Genomic DNA, 27,428 nt, shown 5'->3' on the forward strand with positions numbered 1-27,428 from the left:
GGGCTAAGGAAATCTGAGGTTACTTGTGCAAAATACAGCTTTCCCCGATGATGTGTTTATTTAAGGTGGCTTTGGAAGAGGCAGCTGGAGCTATAGGAACCAAACATTCTTCACGGCTGCCCTTTAACACCCCTCCCTCCCGTTACCATGGTGGGAAGCCGGGGCAGAAAGATGAAGATGGCCAAGCTAGTGAGTCTCTCCCCTGACTCAGGGTATGAATGGGAAGGGACTGACCTTGTGGGAACAACCATCCATTGTGATGTGTGTCCGCTGGCTAGAGAAAAGCTACATTTTGGAGGGGGGAGGGGGCCAAGGGATCTGCCAAGCCAGAGTCAAGAGATATTTCTGAGGTTCCCAGCTGAAATTTATTTTTTGAACACATTTAAATTTTCCTTTTGAGATTTATTTAAAGCCCCATGCAAGTGGAGAATAAAATCTCTGGGATTCTTTAAAAGCCACACAAAAAACCTAAGCAGCCATTTAGTTGAATTCAATCTCAGCTGCGCATATGAGTGTGTTCTTTTAACCCCTAGGTTTGCAGTGGGAGGGAAGGCTGGGATGATGTGAACAGCGATCTTGGTTCCAGGATGCACCGCGGCAGCTACAGAACCCATCTTTCATCCCTCCCCCCCAACTCCCATCTCTTTCCACTCAAGATTTGGTATCTAGTATTTAGGTGTTATGCTCAGATGAATGGGCAGATGCACCCCTTTCTGCTGTTAGAAGGAGCCGCCTGTGTTTGGGGTTGAGTCATTGCTAGTTTCTGGGTTAACTCTGTACAACTGGTTTTTCCTGCCTCCATTTTGCAAGTCACAGCACCTCAGCAATGGCCCAGACCTTGCTTGACGGGTCATAATAATCTATCCATGGCCAATTGCACTTATCTGATGCAGTCTGCTGTTCAACCTCTTGCTTTACTTTTTTTTTTTTTTAAAGCAGCTCATTTAAAGGGTCAAACTTGAATAAAATCTTGACTTCTCCTTCCTATTGGCCTAACTTTATAAACCAATAGGCAGTACTTCCTGAAGCCTGTCCTTAACTTAGAGTTAACTATGACATGTTAGTGTTCTCATCTGAAAGAATATATGCTGCAGGATCCTCGTTTCTTATGGGGTTGCCTATCACTTTCAGCATAAATATTTAGGATGGGCGGGCTCCATTCTCCCCTCCTCTTCTCTCTCTTTCCTTTCGTTTTTTATTTTTTATAGGTTAGTATTAATATGGGTGGGGTTCTTGCTTCCATATTATGGTTCTAGCAAACAGTGATTTTAAAAAAAAGCTGTGCCCTACTTTTTATTTCTCCTCAGCTGTGGCTGTTGGAAATGCTCAGTCAGCAGTTGTGTGTAGCTGTCCCTGCTCCCCATGTGTGTAGCGGCCCCCCCCCCCAGCTAGTTAAACTTACTTTTAATTGGTATATAAAGCATAAACATTTTACGTATTTCTTCCTTCTTTATTTTTTAAAGTTTTTTTAATTTGTGTGTGAATGAACCCCTTTGTGAATGTACATACAGTTTGTGTCTGGGACCTGTGAATTCCAGAACCCAGAAGAGGGCAACAGATCCCCTGGAGCTGGAGTTATAGTTAGTTGTGAACCATCCAACCTGCATACTGGGAACCAAACTTGGGTGCTCCATTCCTTCCTTTTTTTCTTATTTTTTTCTCTTGTTTTTTTTTTCTGATCCTTCTACTTTTGGCTCCCAAATGTTGAGATTATAGGCGTGTATACCATGTCTGGCAAAATTATACTTTTTATGGAATGCTATGTTTTGGCTACTGACACCATGAGCAAGGGAATTTATAAAAGAAAACATTTCATTTGAGAGCTTTCTTACAGTTTCAGAGGGTTAGTCTATGACTACCATGGCCACAGACAGGGAGGCATGGCATTGGAACAGTAGCTGAGAGCTTATATCTAATCCACAAGTTGGAAGCAAAGAAGAGAGAGAGAGAGAGAGAGAGAGAGAGAGAGAGAGAGAGAGAGAGACAGAGAGACAGAGAGACAAAAACAGACAGAGAGAGACAGAGAGAATGGAACTGGTATGGGCTTTTGAAACCTCAAAGCCCACCCCCAGTGACATACCTCCTCCAACAAGGCCACACCTCCTAATCCTTCCTAAACAGTTCCACCAGCTGCAAACCAAACTTCCAAATATATGAGCCTATGGGGGCTATTCTCATTCAGACCACCATAGTCATGTGATGTTTTAATACACACATGGTTTTGCAGTGTTTCTGTCAGGTTTGGTATCTCCGTCTACTGAAATGCTTATTATTTCTTTATGGTAAGCACACAGAAATTCTTTCCTTTTAGCCTTCTGAGCTGCCTGTGACATTACTGTTGTTTTTAAACACCATACTTCTTATTCCTAATTGTGCAGTAGAATCCTCATGAACAAATGAAAAAAATGAGTGAAAGCAATAAGAAATTATAATTAAACAATTACCATACTAGTATTTTGGGGAAAAACCGTCAGTAGGAACTAAAAATCAGGGGCAACCGTCCAGCAACCCCCTTTGTGAGTGACATCCTGGAGACAAGCTGGGCTTTCTCATGGCAAACCCCAGCTCAGTCACCCTTAACATACTTTCCAAATCTGCTTCTCCTCCAAGTTCCTCAATGTGGTCAGTCCAAATACCTGCTTCATACGGTATCTGTCGACCTGTGGGCCAGCTAGATATGGACTACTTGAGTGGCCTCACTAGCTTTTGGTATTGAATTCCATAGTGACCATCTCACAGTCACAGTGTGACCACCTAGAACTCATGTTTGTGTGCTTTAAACTCAGTTAAAGCTTCTTACATAAAACCTGTTCAGATAATGCCCTGAACCAGTGAAGGTAATTATACATGTATCTTTTCCTCTCTCTCTCTGCCTGCACTCTCTGACCTCATATACGTGTGTGTGTGTGTGTGTGTGTGTGTGTGTGTGTGTGTGTGTGTGTTTGTGTGTATATATATATGGAGAGAGAGAGAGTCTCCTAATTATTGAAAGGGTGCTATCTTTAATTAAGTGCCTGGAGAGATGGCTTAATGGTTAAAAGCATTTCCTGCTCTTCCAGAGGACCTAGAACCCCAGGTTGGATGACCTAGAACAGACTCTAACTCCAGCTCCCCCTGCTGTAGGCATCCATACACATGTGGCAGACATATTTAAAAAAATGATCCTGACTCAAAACATCCCTGCAAGATACGTGCAATTACAAAGGACAGAAAAATCTGGTGTAGATTCCTTTAATCAAATCAAGATGTTAACATCACCAGTCTTGTGGTCTTCACGTGCCTCCCCAGGTCACATAGGACCACAACCTAAATTTAATCACAAGAAGGCGTCAGGGAGGGCAACCACAGTTGGAGACCAGCATGCAGCAAGCTGGCCTGTAGATTTCAAATGTGGGGAGAGGGGGAGGGGAGAGATAAACTGAAAACTGCCACCGAAGGCCCAGGAGACCCTGCGGCTAGATGCGGGGCTGTAGCTTGGCTTGGGTACCAGTCTGGAAAAGGACATTAGTGGGAGAATGTGTGAATTTTAATAAGAATGGGAGAATTTTAATAAGTCCTGGCTATCATTTAGTTGTATTATACCAATTTGAGTTGTATTCTTTTAATAATTAATGTTTGTCTTTATGTAAGGTTCTCTTTAGGAGAAGTTGAGAGCATAGCACTTGGGAAGTCTTTATTCAACCTTTATGATGTTATAAGTCTGAAACTGTTTGGGAGTAAAAACTTTAAAAGAGCATTACAGTGTGATTTTGGACAATCTTGAGTATCTCTGTTGGGAAAAAAAAAGGATAAAGGTAGATGTAAAATGTCTCTTTATGGTCTCAGTTATTGTCTCGTGGGATTGCCAGTCTAGCTGTGTGACAGACAGCCTTCCAGCACGTGTGAACATCCTCGAGTACCTGCTGCAGCCCTTTCACCTGTAGCCTGTGGAACCTTCCAGAACTCACCCTAACAGAATTAGTTAAATTTTTATAATTGTACCAATGGAAGCCTTAAACAATTATAACTTAGCTCCAAAATGACAGTGAAACCAAGAATTAATATTTCAGACAATTAAAAAAAAACCAAAACCTAGGTCCAGCTCTCTCTGATCTAAAAGCCACACTGTAAGAAAACACTTGAGGACATTAGTTTTAATCTACAAAATAGAAGAGGTGACCAAATCAGGGAGTCGATTCCCTTTGACTCTTAGATGTGTATCTTGTCTACTGAGTGATCTCATTCTTTGAGCTCATCTTGTACATAGCCCAGCGGTCCTGCTGAGTGCTTTGCCTGTGGTTGGCTCTCAGCAAGCATTTTGAGAAGATACAAGCCTGAAGAGCAGAGCTGGTAGAAAGATGAGTATGCTCTCGGCTTTATCTGTGTTCCAAAAGGATCAGAGTAAGCACTGATAACTCTTAGTGACTGCAAACTTTAGTGGAAAAGTTGACTTACTTTGTTAAAGCCTAATTCTAAATAAATATTTGACTTTATGAAATAATAAATGGGAAACTCAAACTAGGTCAACACACAAAGTTTTAGAGATTTATGCCTTCCCTGTTGTCCATAAAGGGTTGGTCTGATGAAATCTGCCTTTCTAATTTAAAATAAGCATCCAACCCCATTGTTAGTAGCTTTTACTTTGTCACTCTGTCATTTTTCTCATTACCATGCGATCAGTTTCTAAAACACTTTCTCTCCTATTTGCTTGTCTCCCATAAATATTATGTGGCTTAGCTATTATATGGCTTGCTTATCACTGGAAAAGCAGCATTATTAGGTGCTTCCTTTGATGGATTTAAAGAAGGTCTGCATCAGTCCACAAACCATTTTAGTAGAGTCCTTGTGACTTTTGCATAGAAGCAGTGATGTCAGTAGCACTCAAGAAGAGGAAGCTAAAAATAGGGTCGTAGAATACCACTTTGGGCCCAAAGTTGAAGTAGCATTAGATCTTGTCCTCTACATATAGTGATCAGTGACAAAGTTAAGTGATGAGCTCCATTTTCTCATGCCTGTTTCCTGGACATTCTTTCTTCAACTCTGAATTTATTTATGATGCCTTTGACTTTCAGGGGAGGGTTCTTTTGGGGGGTGTGTGATACTATAGCAAATGAACAATCTAACTTTTCATATTGCTAAGGTCCAATCATACTTTTAACAAAACTATAGCAAAATGTATATGTTATGAAATTGGCCCTATTTTTCTCACAAGGTTTGCTAAGGGACTTTTCTTTAAGGTACCTTATGAAAACACATTTGTTTTTTTTTTTTTTTCAAATTTGGTAAGAGAAAGTTTGAAGGGAAATTTTTCAGAATGGATTGACTTTATCATACTGAGTTAGGTATACAGAAGACTGAACTTATTTATTTTGTGGTCTTTAAGTTATTTTTGTTAACCTGGTCTGATTATGAAATAAAAAGATTGAGACTACTTTTGAGGTATATAATTATATGTATTTTGAATGAAATTTTAAAATATATTTATTAAATTCAATTCTATTTATATCATCATCTTACTGTAGTTTTCTCAAAGCAGGCTTTGCTTTGTGAATTGCAACAATGTTTTCATTTAAGTATATTTTGTAACAAAATCATATCTATAGTTCATATATACATAATTTATATAATAATGCATACATATAGTAGCTTAATAGTTTAATGCTAGAATTACCAAGGCTAAGAGTAGGGGCCCATATTGACTTGTTGAATGTCTGGGAGGCTGATCTCAAATCCCTCTATTTCTCATTTGTAATTTGGGGACACTGGCGTTATATATTGCCATCAATCAATGTAACTAATATTTTTAGAATTCCAGTGTATAAGAGCAGTTAGCTTTTTCTCCCTCTGACTTTGAAATATAATTTTAAGATGTTTAATATGAAGTTTCTCTGTTAGTTTGAATCATTGTTATTTACTGGGAAGCCACTGGTTCATTCTGCTGTCCAAAGCAGAAGTGGGATTCTAGTCACAAGTAATGTCATAAGACATTCCCTTGTTGCCATTGTACAATGTGTCAGTGTGGTATAAGTGAAGTGACTTTTGTCAGTAGAAAAGTTTCTATCATTAGGAGCATACCATTTTTATGTACAAAGTCTGCATAATTACTGAGGCACTGTCTACTTACTTAACCTTAGTTTTAAAGATCTAAAGCTAGAGCTATGGTCTTTTGAAAGTTTCTGTTTCATTGAGTGTAGAGAAGGAAAGAGATTCTTCTATACCTGTATACAAACAATGTGAGAGCCACAAATATCAAAACTTGGTTAGTAGCTGCTGCCCATGGAGGCAATTAGTGAGTTTTGTTACTGAAGGCCTGAGCACTGGTGCCTAGCCATGGTAAGAGGTGTGGGATGGTTTGCAAATTGCTGCATGTGTTACTATATGAACAAGTAGAGACAATGGTTTCCAGACAACTGGGAGAGAGAGTGTAGAGGCAAAGACAGAGAATGATATCCAAAAGGGCTGGTGATACGGGACCCTCCGCTGACCAAAATCTCATCTCTCTCCCATGTCTCTGATTTCAGATTGCCTGTTTAGTGCCCGTGGCCGAGTATCAACTGTATCAGCGGTTAAAGTTTGAACGAGGTACATATTCTTCTGTTCATTCCAGTAGAGAATGTGGTTTTTATATAGATCATCTTCACGGGAGCTTTCATGCAAGATTAAAGCACTTATGCGCTGTCAACTGAACCACAAGGGGACTACAAAAGGTGTAAAACAGTAATTGCCACATGCAATTTCAACTCTCCCAGCCACCGCCAGGGGGAAAAAAATGAAAAATGCAGACTAGCAGGAAATGGAATTTTCATTATGTTTGTTATCTTGTATTTTTAATTTGGGCTATTCCAGAAAGATATTGTATAAGTAAGATGGTTTCACATTAGTAACACAGAAGAAAGCAACTCTTAAAATAGTTTTATCACCATGTTTTTCACTCTTGAAGATCATTTTAAAACACTAACCAGCTGAAACGTTGTTATTGGTCCTCATGATAAAGTATCCACAGTCCATCCTTTTGGTATTGCTTCTGTAGTCATGGCGATATCTAAGGATTTGGATGCGTGTTATTCTAATTGCATTTACAAAGTTCTGGGCTGGTATGTTCTAACTTTGGCATTGGAGCAATTTTCATAGTGTTGGTGAAATTATTAAGGCCACTCCACGTAGTTAAAAGGGAGGTTTATTTTGTGGGGTAACTTACAAGTGACAGGATAGGTAACAGGGTCTGGGAAAGGTGTAGTGCAGTCTGGTGGTGTTCTCTGGAGAACTCTGCCCGGTCTACCTCCAGTGTCCAGGGTCCAGGAACCAAGAGAGCCCGCGCATCCAGATCTCGGGTCTTCAGGGGTCCTCTCTCGGCTCTGCCTTGTAGGCATGACAGTTACCGAAGCCTCAATGCAGGTTGGAACTTCCAGATCAAAGCTGGAATGGCTACCCACTACATTCATAGCCTTTTTTCCTTACACAGCCCGCCTAGCTGTAGATGTGTGTTTTTATTCCTGTTGCCTCTGACAGATCTTTTCAAGGAGTCCATTCTCTCCTGCCATCCTTAAACCAATCTTGAACTGGATGGTCTGTCTTTTTAGTATTTGAGAAGTCGGAGGAAGATGTTTTCTGCATAGGCTTAGTATAGTCTCACTGAGTATATTACCAATCCTAACCTAATATGAGCATAAAACTTCTGAGGGCCAGCATCTTGGTCTGGAACTGTCAGGATGTCATTCACTTTCTTCAACTAAAGTCTCACTTGGTCCTATGGCTATGACCTTTGGGCTATTTTGTTCTTCTGTCATGGGTGGATCACCCAACTAAACTCATAAAGCTGATATATCAAGCTGATTTTTTCCCCTTGTGGTCTATATAATAGTATTCCCTCTCTCTACAGTCATTCTCCCTAACTACTGCATACCTAGCCCTCAGTGACAGACTGACTTCTTTATTGTTTACATATGGGGACTATAATAACATTAGATAAGTGCTAATGACTCCCCAAGTTAAAACTTTCTGTGCTTCTCACTGATGACTGATTTTAAACAGAGTGGCCAAGACCCTGATATTAATGCCAAGGTTGATATTAATATCCATGTCATGTCCTATGACTGTTGCCTATGTCTTGTTTGAAATATCACCTTTATATCACACACTCTTCTTATTATGTCCTCTTTCCCTAAGTGATATCATCATAACAGTCTTTAGGAAACATCCTCATATTACCTTAGGTGCAATGATTGACACATTGTAGAGGAAACAGAACAGTTTTTAGTTAGCTGGTCAAGTAAGTCTTTGCATGCAAATGGGGTTAAGAACCTTGTGAGTGAGGTAGACGTGGGAAAAAAAATCAACAAGACATCTTCATGCTCTTTCCCCAGGTGGTGTTTTGCTTTGTGGGACTTTTTGAGTCCCCCAGTGTTCAATTTTTCTTATGATTGGCTTATACCTTCATGACATGTGGTAGTGTGTTCTGTCTAATTATAAAAAATTAGACAGGCTTTGCAACCAGGGTATCTTTGTAGATGGTGTTGCTTGTCTCTACTTTTATCCATGATAAGTCAGTCAAATAGTTTTATTTATACATGCAATTTGTTTACTTACAAAGTCTAGGTAGGTATCCTACTGAAGGGCAAACTCAAGAAATTGAGGTTTTTCTATAAAGAGATTAAATTCTATAATGTTTTACAGTTCTGCATACTATTTTGAGCATGAGTCCATCTTTTTGGACAATGATGACCTCCTTCACAACCTTCTTGCCACGCACACTTTCTCCTCAGCTTCAGGTTCCCTGTACCTCAGCAGCCACTTCTTTCGGGATAGTCCAACAGCATCACTGTTTCCTCTTCATCGTAACCCACATCTTTTACTGAAGGGTCATCCTTCCTCTCCTAGGTTCTCGAGTGTCATTTAGAAACTTTACAATCTGCAAGTCCTCTGCAACACATTGCATTCATCTCCTTTAATACAGGTTCCCTTATTCTAGGTACGAATCCTACTTTCTCTAATCATCTTCCAGGAGACCATGACTCACTTTGGTAGGATGTCCAACATGGCCATTTTAAAGAGAAAGAGTCCTGTGGAGGTAGCAGCAATTAAAATGTATTTAATACTGTCATTTCTTTTGGATAGCCAGCTGTAACTTAGGGGTTCATCTGAAATTCACCAAACTTGAGTTATGCGGACTTTTGTGGGTCTTGTAATAGTGTTAGAACAAATTACTTTAGATGTTATTCCAAATTTGAAAATCTTTGAGTCTTTGCAAGTCTCCTGAGAGCAGTGTGTTTGATGGTGGGTGCTCTGTCTATATGGACCATATTGACTGTAGCAGATGTTAATTGTGATTACTTTAGTTTAATGATACTTTAACTATCTGCAGAAGACTCCTCTTCTTTGAGATATCAAAGGCAAATTAACTTAAGCATAATTTAAAATGCATCGGGTCATAGAAATTAATACAGCTTGATTTATTTCAGCTGATAATTAAATTAAATTGGGTGTGTGGTGTTTCCCATAATAACAAAAATTCTTGTGGTAGTCTCACAGTGGCAGAGGATGACAGGAAAACCACTCTTGTTGGTTGAGAAAGTATACAACAGAATAAAAACAAAGTGCACATGGTGCGTGTCAGATGCCCCTGCTTGTAGTGTAGGAAAAACAAGGGCTGAAGATTCAGTTTTGTTATTTGTTCTCTTCCCTTTTTATCCCCTCCCCCAATGCTGGACTTTATCGGATTTGGGTTTTAAAAGCTGAAAATAGTCATCTTGGTCGGATGTAGTTCTTTCATTTCATGGCCGTTTTCATTTCCCAGGCTGTTTCAATTTCCTAATACTGTCAGAATACAGAAGTAGAGAAGTTTGAAATAGCATTTCGTGCTTTGTAAAACTGCACGGACAAGCAGTCTTAAGATAAATAGCCATGGGCCTTCACTTCAGTCACCAGGTCTCCTTTGCAGAAGTGAATTGAAGTTCAGAGTCTGCGAATTTGCCTCTCTGATGAAGTATGTCACAATTAATCCCTTTGAAATCATGTTCATGCTCACCATGTCATGCTCATCATGAAGTTTCAAGGTCACCATTGGGGTGTGAGCTGCTTTGGTCTAAATTCTTATTTCTATGAACTTAAAAAATTATTCCTTTACAATTTCATAATTTATGTAATGGACTTGGATCATATGCCCCATTGTCCTGTCCTGACCATTTGTTTCTCCACTGAACCTCCTTTCCCCCACCAGTCCCCTCCTATTTGCATGTCTTTTAAACTGACATATTTATTAATATTGTGTGGTATATGTGTGATGTGAGGGGAGAAACATGCATGCCAAGGCCCGCATGGAAGTCAGAAGAAAACTCTGTGGATCTGGTCTCTCCTTCCACCTGGGATCCAGGGGTTAAAATCAAGTCATCAGGCCTGTACAGTTTAGCTAGTGCCTTTCCCTGATGAACCATCTTGCATGTGGATTTAAGTTTGAAGAGAGAGGGTTGATGTAGAAGAGGAATGGGCACAATTGTACCCATGAAATCCTTAAGAACATGAACAGTGGGGCTCATTGCAGGGTGCTGGATAGCTAAGTCTATGCCCGCAGAGCCTGCAGATGGGGAAGACTGACTCTAAAATGTATCTCTTATCCTGGGTTCCCAGAGGCATACTCAGCCACGGTGCACAGTACAGGCTTGCAGACTGATGTGTACGGCTGTTTCTTCCACAAGCTCTTTCCTCATAGGTGAAAGAGAAGGAAGGTGCACAGGTGAGGATGAGACATAGGGTACCTCAGACTGGAAGAAGCCAAGGGATGGAATTCATGTAAAGTGTCTTTGGAAGTATTGCATGTGAGTCTTACAAAATAGACTTCCAGTTTCACCCATTTGTAAATCACATACATGAGGACAGAGCCCACTTTGTGGAGCTTTCTGTGTTTTTCCGGTTGTCAGTAACCCAGAATAAGAAATACATCATATGACCAGCCTCCTATCTGTTGTTCCTGCAACCACAGATTTAGCCAACCTTGGATCCAAAATATACTTTTAAAAAATTGCTCGTGTACTGAATATGTGTACTCATTTTTTATTATTCCCTAAATAATATAACAATTATCCATATAGCATCTACATTTTAGTCAGTGTTTTGAGGAACCTGGGGATGACTGAAAGCATGCAAATAGTGTGCCATTTTATGTAAAGGACTTAGCCTCCTGTGGTTTTGGTATCCGTATCTAGAGGAATGCATATACTCATGCATGCACATGCGCACTTTCAAGTCATTAAATGGACCTCTCAATTCTTTTTATGAAAAGCATCACAATAAAATGTACATATTTGTAGGTCTTCTTTCAAAGAATTCAATGTTACTTAAAATAGAAAATGGGAGTGTGGCTGAAGAATTTGACTTTGGACTGTGGAGAGTGTGCTGTGTGCAGTCAGTGTGTTCTGGAGATAGTGACTGAATTTCTTCCGCCCTTCTGTGTATAGAGGAGAACTGGTCTCAGGCTGCTGAAGCTGACCAGAATGCACAGAGTGTACCCCTCTGATTGAGAGCAGGAGAGGTGTTTGAAACCCTGCAGGGGGTTCCAGAAGCACCTGCTTTTGATGCACTTCCATCCTGACTGGTAGAAACAGCCTGTACTCCAGGGTAGGGGACCTAGTGCCTCACTGAGGTTGAAGAGCCAAGCAGGACGTGCAGCAAGCAATTAATGAATGCCAAGTTAGTATCTACAACCAAACCCCATCTGAAAGGTGTGTACATGTGTGGGTTTTATTACAGGTGTATGTGTCTATCTGTATCAAGGATGATTGGAAACTAGAAACCATTGTCCACGAGTGTAGTATGAATCTTAAAAGGTCTTATTAATAAAATAAAACCTGGAGCCAGGTATTGGGGTGAATGCTGGAAGATCAGAGAAGCAGAACAAGCCACAGCTTACTCACCTCGCCAATTCCTCAGCTGATCCTGTTTCTTCAGACTGGAAGCCTCTGAGTCCTCATCTAAATGGATCTCAGCTGAACTGCTGCTCAAAAGCCTAAAATCTTAACCAGGCTCTAGTTCCTGGTCCTCATGCCTTATATACCTTTCTGCTTCCAGCCATCACTTTCTGGGATTAAAGGCGTGTGTCACCATGCCTGGCTGTTTCCAGTGTGGCTTTGAACTCACAGAGATCCAGATGGATCTCTGCCTCTGGAATGCTAAGAGTAAAGGCCTGTGCCACCACTGCCTAACTTCTATGTTTAATATTGTGGCTGCTCTGTTCTCTGATCCCAGATAAGTTTATTAAGGTGCACATATCATCCCACACGAGATGCACTGAAAAGCCCCATCATGGTTGCATTTCTGGCTTCTCTTCCTTTTATGCTATGCAAATTCTGCTCTTCACTTTCCTACTCAGTGCTCCATGATTTTCTGTGCTGGATGATGTGGGTTTTGTGTACTGATGTACTTATTTCAGCTTAGCTTCTGTTCTGTGACCCTCTAGCTGGTAATGCCTACCAATTTCAAGGTGTGAGTTCTTTTGCCGTGGTTAATTTCAAGTTGCCAGTGTGGTACCACCCACCTTGGATCTGGGGAGAGATGCATTTGGCTTGCAAGCTGCCTGGGCCCATCAGGAAATGTCCTGGCATCAATTGGTGTTTCCTTTAAATACAGTAGCTTAATTCTAACATCTGGATAGAGACTTTTCCCTTTGTGTCTCCACATGCAGGCTGGCTGCACTCTTGCTACTAAGGGACTTCTTTTTCAAATCTGTGTTTATATAGTGGTTTTGCCCTTTCTGACTTAATCTCCTCATGTTTCATCTCAGTGTGTGCTATCCTCTCTGTCTGTGATTAGAAGAAACCAGTTTTGCCTTCTGATGTTAGACTTCTTTAAAACAGGAAATTGTATTGTGGATTTGTGGACAAGAAAGAAAGCATAAAGGGCTTTCTGTAGTAGCTATTATCTCCATCCCAAGCACTGCTCACAAGTGTTTATCAATAATTTCACCTTTGTTGGCTTGTGAGATGCACTCCCAATCATTTGCATTGCTAGTTTTTTTATTTTTAAATGTTATATTATTTTAAATATCTCCTTAATTTTACACAGTGAGCATCTTCATACTGTGAGTTTTCTGAGCATAGAAATCTTTATTTTTTGTATTTCATTTGCCCAAGTCCCTAACAAGTACTTGAAACCAGTCTTTGTTGAATTTTCAGTTTTTTAATAATGAGGGGCAATGCCTCAAAGTCAAATTAAGGTGAGGATTGAGCCTCCTTTACTGCATGAATAAGTAAAATGTGGGCAAAGTCTCAGAGTAGGGCGTGGACAGCATCTAGGGATGCTAGTCAAGAGTATGGACAACATCCAGGGATGCTAATTAAGAGCAGTATTAGTAGCACAGGAGAAAGGAGATTAGTGGCCAAAAAGAGTGAGAAGACAGAGCCTAAGCCATGGGACATGGAAGGTGGATCGTTAGCTAGAAGACAGTCCAGGGACACTTGGGAGTGCACCCACCGGGGTTTTGCTGGTGACTTTGAGGGGGCAGATTATTAAGGTACATTCAGAAAACCCGTTAGGCTAGTCAGGAAGATACATTAGGTAGGATGACAAAGAAGCAACATGGGTGACAGTTATCAAGAGCAGAGTTCTAGAAGGTGTAATAACTAGTCTCTAGCAGGAAAATGGCTGTTGCCCTTCTGAGTAACACCTCCCTCCGGAGTGCTGGGGTTACAAGTGTGAACCCCTATGCCTGGCTTCAGAAAATAGCTTTAAAAACCAATTTTAAAAATTACACAAGTGGCATTTGTGCCTTAAACATTCATATGGGCCAGTGAGATGCTCAGTGGGTAAAGGCACTTCCACCATGCCTGAAGACCTGCTGCATTCAATCCCTGGGTCTCACATGGCAGAGGGAAAGGACCAGCTTTAACACATCATCCTCTGATGTCATGCTCACTGTGGCATGTACACAATCACAATACACAATAAATGAGTGTAATTTAAAAAATTCACATTGACAATAAAGAAAGTCTGTACCTTCTCACCTAACCCTTGACCTTTCATTTCAGGGAAAGCTGTTACCTTTAAGAGTCTCCTGGAAGCAGTTGAAATATATCTCTATATACATAGTTTTATAAATATTGCTCATTTATACTATTCTGTAAACTGGTCTTTTCATTGAACACATCTATTATTAATTTATAAATTTGTTCTATATTTTTAAAAATATAAACAATGCTCAACTACATGAATATATTTTATTTGTCTGTTCAACTACATAAAACTCTTCATTTCTGACAGAATGTATTAACTTTTTAAAAACAGTATATGACTTGTGTGATGGTACACAAGGTTTCTACAGAATAATGTATGTAGATTTGTTTCTATTTACTTGTATAATTTTCATGGGCTGTGCATACAGATAAAACTATTGGTATAGAAAAACTTCAAAGGTCATCTCAGACATGGTCCTTTAATCCTCTCAGTAAAATCTGCCCTATGAGAAACAGCCCTCCTTGGTATGATTATTTACTCACTGTTACTAGAAGTAGCCTTATCAGTTAATATGCTTTCAGCTACAAGGAATGGAAAGTCTGAAAATGGCTTAACCAACAAGGGCATTTTCCTACTTTGTGTACAGGAAGTCCTTAGGTGGGCAGTGATGGCTTTGATTTAGTGGCTCAAATTTCTTAAACCATTTAGCTTTTCCTCATCCTTCCCAGAGCCTTATGCATATCCCAGTTTCATAACTTCACACACCTGTGGACAAAAGAAGGCAGATTAACAATACTGGGGACCAGGTCTTGTCCTAGATTAGAAGCCCTATGGTAGATCTCTCCTTACCTTCCCATTGGTTGGAATCATGTCCCATGCCCAGTCCTCTCTGTAGGCAGTCTGGGAAAGTACAACTTTAGAATATCCAGACTGTCATGACAGACAGGTATTTATTCTGATAAGATGCAAGGGGATTGAGAGACTTAGCTGGGAGAATTGACTAGAGTGGCCAGTTTTTCTTTTAGGTAGAGCTAGAAATCCATCTCCTGATATGCACCTTAGGTCATAGTTAAGCTCTGTAAGGCATCCTTAAAGAAGAAAACTGGGGTACAGCTCAGTGCAGGGCTGCTGCCCAGAGTATGTCTCATCTCCATCAGTGACCAACAAGTAAGCCATCAAGCCAAGAAAAGCCCAAACATGACTTCTAATGGGGGAAGTACAAACGTGACCACAGGATGATATCTCAGCAACTCATGGGACCTCTCTATGACAGTGGCCCATTAAAATTGTTCCACCTCATGCAGTCATGGAATTGCATTTGTCTGAATTCACCATGCTGTTAGCACAACAGACTCAACTAAGCTGCATCTTGTATATATACCTGTAGAGAGCTTTAATGCCTCTGTCCTTGCCCTGATCCCATGCTCCCATGCCTAGTCCTTATGTCCTATCATGGTGGTGGAAAGTTCAGATCCTTGTTTCCTGTGGCTCAAATTCTTTCCTAGTGTTTGTGTTGGACTGTGGACAGCAGCTGCACTGGGTTTTAAGCTACTTTATAGCAATAGATCAGAATCTGTAATTGTTCCCCCATTTATCATTTCTGCTTTTATTGTACCACTTTAGATGCCTGAAACAATAAGTTGGTAGAAACATACCATAACTTCTCCCATTATTACAACTGATTAAAGTAATTATAACAGATTGGAGTAAACTTCAGAGGTTCAAGAGAGAAATATCATGAGTAAGAAATTTTAAAGAACATCCATTCAGAGAAAGAAAGGCTACTGGTCCCCTCTAGCAGCCTCGTATGTCTCATCATAGGGTGTATTCCATGGAGAGATGGAATCTGTTAATGCTCAAGAAATGGGAAAACAAGAGAGACATACAAATACTTCAACAGATGGTTGGTTATCCACCTGCCAATCTTACCCTTTTTCCTGTGTGTTGTGTGGATCTAGCCACTGTCATATGGATGGCTATCATTTTATAGTCTGAGAAAGTCCCTGTTTGTTTTAAGAGCTTACAGGCACTTCATAAATAGTCCCTAATTTGTTCACTGGTAAGATAGCAAACTGCTTATATCTGACTTCCTCGCTAAGCCACACTGGATACTGTTTGATCCTAAACTATTTGAATCCTTGTGTTTCCAGTTCCCTGCTGTATGAACTGTGTCTCAGAGCCCAAAGCACATATTCTTTTGTATAGAATACCTTTGTTCTTTTGCTGTGATGCTCTGCACATCATCTTTTCCTCCAAGATGGTATCTAGTTTATCATGGAAGAGACTTGCATTTTTGCCCATTTTGAGTGCTCAAGGCAAGTTGTAGTCTTTGGTTAAAGTCCATAGCATACCTATTAATAAAGGCAGTGGTGACTTGCTCTATTAGTTCCTACCTTGGGAATGTGGCAGGGATGACCTTAGGCTCTGGATGGTGGGTGGTGGGCTTGGATCCATTATGAAGACTGTTGGTCATGGAGATGGCCACTCCCTTGCTGATTCGATACATGTTGCTCTATAAAAACAATAAATGAAGGGGAGAAAGCGTAATCCTTGGATCAGCAAAAGCCCATCACAGTTTCCTTCTTTATGTTTCAGAGGTTCACATGGACCCCCTCCGAACATGGTGTCCTGTTGCAGACTGCCAGACAGTGTGCCATATTGCAGCAGGAGACCCAGGGAAGCCCATGATGGTGGAATGCCCTTCTTGCCACCTGCAATTCTGCTCATGTTGCAAGGATCCTTGGCATGGGGAGGCTTCCTGTAGAGAGCAGCCAATTGTGCCAGAACATGGGTAAGGGATGAAGTGTCTTTGAGATTATTCCTAGTGTTCTTTTCAAACACTGCATCAGCGGCTTTGGGAAGGAGTTAGATATTCACTGTAGAAATACCCTGAGAAGAATTAGTAAGGTGGTAACGGACACTAACCAGAACAGTGTGTCTAAAGGGGATTCTAGCTCTTTATCCTAGGGGGACCTTCCAGATATGTTAAGTTTGTTTGTGTTCACTCCCTTTGGGTAGAGGGACTCCTCACTCTAGTTTTCAGTAGAAAGCCAGGACTTGTACATAGCTATTCCCTAAAAAAAAAAACAAAACAAGTTTACCCATCACTGCTGTAGCCCATTCTTCCTGTTTACAAAATAAGAAGATATGATCATACCTGGTTAAATGGCCAGCTCATGGGGTATGCCAAACCTACAGAACATGCAGACAGATAGACTGTCTTCCTAAGGGCTGAAAAAAAAAAATACGGGAGGAGAGATTCCTTCCTAGCACTTTATGCTATGAAAAGGTGGTGCCAGGCCTGAGATTTTATGTCAAGAAGCAATTCAACCAAAGGGTACCGTTTTGTATGGAGGGTTTTTTATGGCAACAGCCGGGAGCAGAGTGAGAGACCTTTGTGTTAGATCCCATGCTTTGCTTGAGGCTATGGCTGTTCTGCTCAAGCAAGTACAAAACACCAGTGTTACCAGCCAGTTGGCTTACTCACCCAAATGCCCTCAGACTGCAGAACCAGTCAGTCTTCAGGAACAGTCACGCTGCCTGGCTGTAGTGCTGTGCTTCGATATCAGACCAAGCACAGAAGGAAGAGAACTCTGATGCACACGCTGCTGTGTGCTATCCCCATCAGACTTAAAGCAATGCTTTCATAGTAGTTACCCCCCACCCCAGGTAAGTTTAAAGGGCTCAGAGGAGAGGGATGATTTGAGTTCTGACACTGTTCATGTCATCCAGTGGCCTGATATAAGGCACTGAGCCTCTTATGAGTCTGTATTCCTATTGGGAAAAGGGGGCATTAAAGTTTTGATTACATCAACTCGTGTGTGTGTGTGTGTGTGTGTGTGTGTGTACATGTGGGGACCTGTGCCGTCATGTGAGGAGGTCAGAAGACATGTTGTGAAAGTTGGGTTTTTTTTTTGTTTTTGTTTTTGTTTTTTCCTTTTACCATGTGGATCCCAGGGATTGAACTCAGGTCATCAGGCTTAGCAGCAAGTATCTTTTCCTGATGAGCTACCTCCACAGCCCAAAGAAGAATATTAAAATAGAAATACTGTCTCCGCTATATCAGGTTATTTCCAGCACCACATCTGACCAGAGGTTGGACAACCTTTTGTAAATTGTGATGTCTCTGTGTGCTGGGTGGTGATTTTGATACACAGTCAGTGGAGTGTAATGGAGTGTTCTGACTCCCTCCTAATACAACTTGAACCACTTAATCCTGTGTCCCTTTCTGCTCTGGTCACACACTGGCCTATTCATTAGCTCGGAGGAGGTCTTTTCAATAGTGGTCGGCATCTCGTTGAGTTTTGCTAACTGAACCCTTCCTTCCCCTTAATTAACGAGCAGGTTGTTATATAGACTGATCCTGTTTGGATCTCTAGTTAGATTCTCACAGTCTGACTCCCTCCATGTACTTCTTATTCAGAGAATGTGTGATCCGGGAAGGAAGTATTAATTTGGCAAAGCAATAAAGTCAACCAGCTGTGGAAGTGTAATTATATAATTCATTAGGAGCCAAAATAAATATATTTTTTCTTATTGAGCTATCTGAACAACTAATAATCCATGTCTCCCATTTTCCTCCCACCCCTCTCTTTGGAAGTGAGATAAACACAGCAAACAGGATTTATTAACCATCCACTTAACAGGTGGGTGACCGCTGACTGAACACGTCTTGTCTGTTTTGTTTTAGGACCCTCTTTGGGACGGATGCAGACGCCCCCATTAAGCAATGCCCAGTGTGCCGGATTTACATTGAGCGTAATGAAGGCTGCGCTCAGATGATGTGTAAGAACTGCAAACACACGTTCTGTTGGTACTGCCTGCAGAACCTGGATGTAAGTTCTCCTGGGAAGAGGCTCAGCCTTTGCCCTTTGCCGTGTCTGTGCCACAGTCAGGGCCCAGTGGTCCTTCCCGGTCACACGTGGAGCCTCTCTCTCACTCTCGTGCGAAAGGAATTTGGTTTTCTTAGTGAGGTTTCCTAAGCCTGATACCTTGTATTTGTCCTTCTTTCTTCCCGTCTTCCTTCTTCCCTCCTCCTTCCTTTCACCGCTCACTTCCTCTTTCCCTTCGGCTTCATCCGTTCCACGGTGCTGGGCACTGGACCCAGACATTGTGCATGCCAGGCGGGTACTGTTCCGCTGAGCCCCAACCCCATTGCCCTTACAGACACTGTGAAACCTCTTTGTGTTGCTCCACATGTGCTGCTTCCGCTTTCAAGGCTTTCTTTTGTTTAAGGGCACTCTGTGCCTTGGAGGAAATTACCTCTATTATGTAAATACCTGTGAGTGCGTTTGTTTTATATTACTGTTGTAACAAATGATCACAAACTTTGTGGCTTAAAACAGCACAGAATTATTTTCTGTGTCTGTACCCTGAAGTGTAACGCGCATCTCACTGGAATTCGGATATTGACAAGGCTGCGCTGCTGTCTGAAGACTCTAGATGAGAATCCAGTTCTTTGCCTTTCTATCTTCTGGAGTTAGGGTTGCTAGCCTTGAGATCCCGTCTCCCTACCTCCAAAGGCAGTACCATCTGCTTTCTCTGGCCCTTTCATGGTTCTCATTCCCACTGACCACAGCCAGGAAGGATTTCCTCCTCATAAGGACCCATGAAATGAGATTGGACACATTTGTATCACAAAGGATAATCTCCCCCAGGTCCCCGTCCTTCACATAGTTATACATGCAGACAAGTCACTGGAGACTCAGCCATGAGCATCTTTGAGGGCATTCGGTCTCCTGCCCCTGTGTCTGTGTGTCTGTGTGACAGGGAGTACTGCTGCCTGTGTGTCTGTGTAACAGTGAGTACTGCTGCCCGTGTGTCTGTGTGACAGGGGGTACTGCTGCCTGTGTGTCTGTGTGTCTGTGTGACAGGGAGTACTGCTGCCTGTGTGTCTGTGTGACAGGGAGTACTGCTGCCCATGTGTCTGTGTGTCTGTGTGACAGGGAGTACTGCTGCCCATGTGTCTGTGTGTCTGTGTGACAGGGAGTACTGATGCCCGTGTGTCTGTGTGTCTGTGTGACAGGGAGTACTGATGCCCGTGTGTCTGTGTGACGGGGAGTACTAATGCCTGTGTGTCTTTGTGACATTGAGTACTGCTGCCTTGACACTAGATTCTGGGACTTGACCGATCATTGTTCTCCCTTACTACCCAATAGCGTGTCTTCTCAAAGTCAGCTGCATTTTCATGCAGTTCTGTGCCCAGGTGCAGTGACCTCAGCTGTGGGAAGGGTGGCTGAGAAGGTGGATTTCAATCCCAAATCTTTTAAGTTTGAGGTGGTGCTAACTATTTAGGCTACTCCTGTCGGGGCAATTTGAAGTTATAGTGCATGTCCATTATTGGTGTCAGACCTCAGTCTTACATGTCTTAGTTAAGGTTACTATTGCTGTAATGAAACACTATGACCAAAGAAACTCAGGGAGGAAAGGGTTTATTTAGCTTACACTTCAACATCACAGTTCATTATCAGAGGAAGTCAGGACAGGAACTCAAGCAGGGCAGGGACCTGGAGACAGGAGCTGATGCAGAAGCCACGGAGGGGTGCTGCTTACTGGCTTGTTTCTCATGGCTTGTTCTGCCTGCTTTCATACAGAACCCAGGACAAGCATCCCAAGAAAGAAACCACCCACAGGGTGGGCTTTTCTCCATCAATCACTAATTAAGAAAATGCCCCACAGGCTTGCCTATAGCTGGATCTTCTGGAGGCCTTTTCTCACCTAGGACTCCCTCGTCTGTTGACTAGTATCAAATTGACATCAACCAGTACACACTTACACGGCCATCTTTTCATCAGTTCTTGGTTTTGCTGTACAGTTGGGTCTCATCCAGCTAGCAGTTTGTTCGGTGATATAGTCTGCAAAGCAGTGCCAAGAAAGAAGGTGTCATTAATGGAATGCCTCCTGGCACTTCAACTGAAAACTAGGTAAGCTGCTGAGGACACCGTGAGGAAGCATCTCTTTTAGCGTGGTCTTTTTTAAGGAAGTGCATTAGATTGAAGAGTTGAAGGTGGATGTTGTAGATGCAAGAATGTAAACAGCTCACAAATGGTTTCCACTTTGAATAACTGTTTCAATGTAGTCTTTAGATGGCAAGTGTGTGTGGTGTTTACACAATTTACACATTAAAAAGAGATCCTAGAGTTTTCTCCATAATCTGGGTTTCTATCCACAAGGCAGCCAAGTCCATGCAGTTCTCTTTAGGAAGCCAGAATGTAAGGGACTCAGTCTGTGCACCAGATCTCCATCCTTTGGCTGGAGTAAGTCTGGGGGATGGTGTTGTGGAGAACACTCTGTTCAGACACTTGTATTGTGTGGGCCCCCGAGATGAAACGGGACAGATGTTAAATGTCTGAACACATGGACTTCAGATGTTAAAGCATGCTTTTCTGTCACTGTGTCTGGGGATCTTGCTTTCTCAGTTTTAGATGAGGGCATTGGCTTGTGGTCAAGATGCTTTTCTGCAGGGCAGTATTCTATGCCACATAGCATTGATGTGTTTGTGGGGAAATTAGAACCTGAGACAAAGGAGGATTTTCTAAAGCTCAAATCTGAGACTGTGTGTGCTGGGCATCGCGTTTGCTCCTGCCTTCATCTCCATCCCTGACGACCCGTCTCCTTCAGTCCTCTTTTCTCTTCCGTGTGGCCTCAGCTGCCCTTCTACCCCTTTGCCATTCTATTCTGTCCGCTGTGTCCATTTAGAGATGAGCCAGTCTCCTCGAGCTGACTGTCTGTTCTCTCTATTCAGAAGCCAAGCTTACAGAGAGCCAAGCCACCTCTTGCTGCTGACATCTCCGTCCTCCAGTCAGCACAAGCTATTCAAGTAGCCACATGGCCATACCCTGCTGTACTCTTTCCAAGGTTTTGCATGATTTCTTCCAGGTTCTTTGCTGCATTTGGCATCTTGGGCACTTGCCATCTCTTCTGACCTTGCTTCTCTCTAGCTGTACCTCAGTTTCCTTTCCAGACTCCTCACCTATTCATGAGTGTCTTCTCTGAACAAACTTGCTTCTCAGTCCACTTCTCCTCTAGATAATCTCATTGAGTTCTGTGATTTTTTTTTTTTCATTTTATGTATAACTTTGGAAGCGTCTCTAATATCCAAGTCTGTCCTTCAAAGACCGGGTATAAGTAATGAGCTGCCTTTGGATGTATTGCTTGGATGTCAAGTTCAGCATGTCCAAACTGTAGTCTTTACCCCTCCCCACCAAATCCATCTCTGAGTTATTTCTCTTGGCAAAGCCACTGTCTTCTTTCTGCTCAGTAGCTTTCCCCTCATTTAAGACCCTCTTTCCCTGCTTCCTCATTTAGTTCATTACTTTCTTAGTATCTCATGACTGGCTTCCCTTCCCCATCATTCTCTCATCTGATGGCATTTCTCACACCAGGTATGCTCCTGGCTTATGGTTCTCACATTCTGTGATGTACACCCCTGCTAGAGCTCACTGTCTGTTGGTTACCTGTCTGAGATGGCTGATCAGGTCATTCCTTTTTCTGTTGCCTCTACCAAGAGTTCATTATGATTTATTTCCTTGGTGATTTGCAGAACTGTAAGCCATGCTGAAGAGGATGGGCATGGGGTTCCTAGAGGGAAGTAATTCATAGGCTAGGTGACCCCTGCACTTTATATCCGTCTCTCAACTCCTCATTGTGTGCTTACTGAAACTCCTCTCTTTGTTTTTCAGAATGACATATTCCTTAGGCATTATGACAAAGGACCATGCAGGAATAAGCTTGGCCACTCGAGAGCATCAGTAATGTGGAACCGAACACAGGTACCCTCCTCCTTAAGGAAACATGAATGCCTTGGACTTAGGGTGGCTTCCTTGCTTTCCCATGCCTTCTTGGGCGGTTCTAGTGCAAGGAGAGAGAGAGAACAATGGAGCAGCTGCCTGAAGTTAATTCAAGAGCACAGTTATTGAGGGACAGAGGCACCAGAGGGCTGAGCATTAGAGGGACCAGCCAAGTGAATACCCATGTTCTTTGCTCTTGCAAAACATGGGAGGAGTTTCCTGCAAGCAGTTAGAGCCCATCAGCCATCAGAGGAGAGTTCTGCAATACCACAGGCTCCTTCTGGGCTTCAGTTCCCTCTGTACATGCCATTGTGTATTTATGGGGCAGGTTCAAAGGGAGTTGTGGTTTGTTTTTTAATAGTGTTTTGTATTTATCAAAGGCTATGCTCCCTTTGAGGAAACCAATGCTCATATCCTAACAATCATTATAATGTTCCTATGAGGCTGTTGGGAAGCCTGATAGAGAACAGGCCAACACCCACAGTTCAGGGTTGGGAGTTAACAGTTAAACTTGAGTTAGGCTTCTGTTGGTTCTCACCCTCGATTTAGTCCTGTGTAGCTTTGTCGTTTGTGTCTGGTTGAGAGCATCGCTAAATGTGCCCAAGACCGTACCCTAGTCATTCATCTAGGAGATTATCAAGTGACTGGAACAGCAAAGATTGCCTCTCTCTGGTTCTGGATGCTGGAAGTCTGAGGTTCAGGTATCAACATGGGCAGGTTCTGCTGAGGATGTTAGCTGCTTGTCTCGGGACTTAAAGGAGCAAGAGTTGGATTTAGCTCATGGTTTGAGGGGAGACAGTCCATCATGGTGGGGAGGACATGGCAGAGTTCACAGTGGTAAGAACTTGAGGCTGGGACTTCTCATATCTCAGCATGCTATGAACAGGAACCAGAGGGAGGGGAATACTATCATTCATTAGGCTTTCTTCTTTTTTACTTTTTGTTATTCAATCCGATGCCCAGCCCATGGGATGGCATCACACATCTTCCCTTCTTAGTTGATCCTGTCTGGAAATGTCCACCCAAACACATCCAGAGGTGTGTCCCTTAGATGATTCTAAATCTAGACACATTGGCAATGAAGCATTACACTCACTGTACTCTTCCTGGCTCATGATAGTTTTCTTGCTGTGTTCACTCATGGTAGAAAGCTGAGAATGGAGGCAAGCTCCTGAGCTCCCTAGTATCACCAGGCTCCAGAGTCTCAGCTCAGGCTCCCAAATGGCATCCCACTGAGTATTGGGGTTTCAACACAGGGATTTGGAAGGGTGACACAAGCACTCACACCATAAAGGCTGTTACACTTGGGGACATGTACACATCTAAGATGACGTAACTGCTAAAAAAGGGTTTTCTCTTCCATTTCCAGGTGGTAGGGATACTTGTGGGATTAGGCGTCATCGCCTTGGTGACTTCACCCCTGCTACTCCTGGCCTCTCCATGTATAATCTGCTGTGTCTGCAAGTCCTGTCGAGGCAAGAAGAAAAAGCATGATCCATCCACAACTTAAAGTGACCTGCACAGACATCTGGGTTACATGAGACAGTGCAGTGATAAAGCCCCACTTAGCGACCTTGCCTCCTTCTCCTTGCCAAACTTTGGAAGTGCCTCTGTGTCCAGACTCTGAACTTGCCTGATAACATTCGGTGTTGAAAAAGGCCAAGTCCTGCGTGCGAGTGTTCCTGTGTATCGAGAAGCAACTCATAACCCAGGCTGTGTCTGTGGAGCAGTCTGGGAGCTTTGCTATTGCCTGGGAGACTCTTAACACATCGCCATCTTGCCATCCAAAGGATCCCACCAGGCTTCTCATCTTCCATTCAAACCTAAGGAGCCTGGATGAACATTCAGTGTACTAATGGCATTGCCGTTACTGAGCAAAAGTCTGTGTTGATTCCACTGCCGTGAGACACATGGCAGAAACCCAGAGTCAGAGGGGAAGGATAAGACTGCATAATAAGAAATTCTATGAGCAATAGAACTGGCCACTTATCTCAGGAGTCGATGCCCTGGCTGGCATGCCTGTGCCGGCTACTGTGAGCACATCTTCAGTGTTCCCACAGTGACTTGGCAGAAACATAATAGCTCTCTCCCTGTGTGATCTCATCTTCAGGCAGGAGAAACTGCTGTTCAGAGGGAGTTGTCCCTTCCCAGGAAAAGGTTGTAACATGTAAAACAACATGGCCTAATTTACTGTCTGTTGTTTGGCAGATACTATTCTTCTTAGGTAACAACAGTTCACTGCTCATGGCCTGCAGCTGTAGCCTATAAAAGTGTTTTATATGGGCTGGGAGCGGGAAAGCGTCAAAGCCTTTGTCATAGGCAGCAGGGTCCTTTCTTGGGCTCTGTGGTCATATCCCCAACAGATTAGGAGTTGGACCAGAAAGTGTACATCAACAGTACACATTATAGTCCATCCATCAATCCATTGATCCATCCATCCATCCATATAGAATCCATGTGACTCCCCCTAAGCATGCATGGAGGTGTCCAACAGATGCCACAAAGTAAGATTAGCTAAAATAAAATACCTTATTCCTTTCTATAACTAAATGATTTATCTGTCTGCAGAAACTTTTTTTTTTTTTTTTGCTTAGAACACATGTGAATTTTTACTGTTAAGTTCATAACTTACCCAGGAGGGTAGACTCAAAAACAAATCTTTTAAAACAACACCTAGTGCAATTTTATATTGTCTGTAAAGTGATAATCAGGTTATTTACATACTTTCAGACACAATTTAGAGCAGCTCTTTGCTCAGCCTAATTTAGTATCGTTCTCCTGGGAGCTGTTCAGACAATCTGAGTGCTTTCTGTGTCCTCAAGAAACTGATAAAATGACAAGAAGAAATCAAATGGAAGTATGTCATGTGTCTTCAGTAGTTGGATTTGTGTCATCTCAGTGTGGCTCATCCTGACCATCAGTCAGCAAACAGAGTTTGAAAAGACGGACATGTTTTCTCCAGGGAGAGGATTATACAGTTGCCATTAGCAATGCAGCCCGGTGCTAAGACCAGTGTGTGTTCCGTGTTAACGGAGACTTCTGAAGGCAGGGAGATTATTCAGGGCCTATTCCTTTTTCCACGGTAATGTGGTTACTAGATTGTTAAACTGCTGCTATCCTGGATCTATTATCAAAGACTGATGCCTTGCCTCTGCAGTGGAATGTATCCTAAGTGGGGAATGTATATATTCAAGGACCTTTAATTCACACACATGTATTAATATCTAATATATGTATAGTATATTCATTGGCCGTCTACTTTTTTATTCACAAGTTTGTGTAAAACATAGAACTCGGGAAAACTTCTGAATGGCAACCAGCCCAAATAATTTTAATCATTTATTAGAAATGTCTTCATATACATTGGCTCTGTTTTCCATTGAATGTCTAAGCCCTTCAGAAAGAACAAACAGCAACAACAAAAAAACTCTCTTCTGAAAGGATATTTCATATGAGTCTAAACATAAATGTACATCTCTCTGAGTGGCTAGCTTGCACAGACATAGTCAGCTGCCTCCCTTGAGGTGACAGGCTTTTGTTATAGCTCAGGAGATTACAGGAACTCAACTGCCTGAAATTGGATTTTTATAGCAAGAATGTCAGCAGCAACAACACTAGCCACCATTAGCAAATTCTCCGAGCTTGCTCTGTTCTCTTTTTTTTTTTTTTTTTTTTTTTGAGCTGAGGCTCGAACATAGCCAAATCCCCAACCCGCTTGCTCTGTTCTAATGGGGCAGATTTCATGTAACCTGAAATGCTGTTATCTCAGAAATAAGAGCTGGTGGATTTGGAGGGAAGGTGGAAAAGAATGTCTGTGCTATTTCCCTGGCAAAATAGAGGGAAATTGCCTTCCAAAGATTTTTATAAAAGCATTAGTTTTGATTTTATTTTTGTTTTATTTATTTATTTTTTTTGGCTGGGAGGGGGGTTGTTTGTCAAACTGATTTTACCTAGCTGGTTTTTTTCCCACTGTTGCCAAGTGCCTGAATAATGATGTCTTCTTCCTTATGTGACAAAACGTGTGTGAGAGTGTGTCTGAATCTACTCAAGAATTTGGTAGCTAGAACCCAAGTGTGTGTATCTGTGACTCATCCCAGGGCACAAGGCCAGCCGAACTCTCTTTTGTTTCCAAAGAAACAAGGTGGTAACTGTGACCGGGGAGGCTGGTTTTTCACTTTGAGTGGTTGGTCTCTGGAGAGTTAACTTCCTTTGTCCTCAGCTTCCACCTCGTTTAGGAAGATTCTTACAAAAAGTGTTTGGCTCTGGCAAAAGATTTCTAGTCCATTTGAAATAGATTTAGAAGCCCACTGGGTTTGCACTTTCCAGAAATCTTGCTGGACACAATGGTATATCATCCAGACCCCGCCACCGCTGGAGTTTCCCCTGTTGAAATACATTAGAGAAGAGGGAGGCCATGCACAAGCAGGTATTAGAGTCTTTGCCATCCTGTTTGTTCATGCCATGGGTATTTGCTCTGGATTTGAAATCTGTACTTTGAAAGTGGCCTTGGGAAAGCAAATAATTCTGTGTGAATTTTCTTGTAGTTTGCATCACAAAATAATTCTCTTCATTCAAGTGGAAAAATCCTCACTGATTTTTTTTGGATGTACAAAACTGTTTCTTGGAAGCCAAATTTCCTCTTGAAAATTACTCAGTAACCAAGTATATGTTGCGTTCTCCTCCTGTGCCCAGAGCTCCTGCAGAACACACCTCTCTGTC

General features: G+C 42.1%; 1 protein-coding gene across 3 annotated transcripts in view; it reads left to right on the forward strand.

Moving 5' to 3' along the window:
* Window positions 1–26,358, forward strand: part of Rnf144b (ring finger protein 144B) — a 149,716-nt gene extending 123,358 nt beyond the window's left edge. For all 3 annotated transcript variants that reach the window (XM_036188777.1, XM_036188776.1, XM_036188778.1), the window contains 5 exons: window positions 6,501–6,561; window positions 16,516–16,711; window positions 18,611–18,755; window positions 22,602–22,691; window positions 24,079–26,358. In XM_036188777.1, coding sequence (XP_036044670.1) covers window positions 6,501–6,561; window positions 16,516–16,711; window positions 18,611–18,755; window positions 22,602–22,691; window positions 24,079–24,219 — 633 coding nt within the window. In that variant the 3' untranslated portion in view covers window positions 24,220–26,358. The remainder of the gene's footprint in view (window positions 1–6,500; window positions 6,562–16,515; window positions 16,712–18,610; window positions 18,756–22,601; window positions 22,692–24,078) is intronic.
* Window positions 26,359–27,428: the final 1,070 nt, after the last annotated feature.

This window comes from Onychomys torridus, chromosome 5 (assembly GCF_903995425.1).
Source record: "Onychomys torridus chromosome 5, mOncTor1.1, whole genome shotgun sequence".
NCBI classification, from domain to species: Eukaryota; Metazoa; Chordata; class Mammalia; order Rodentia; family Cricetidae; genus Onychomys; species Onychomys torridus.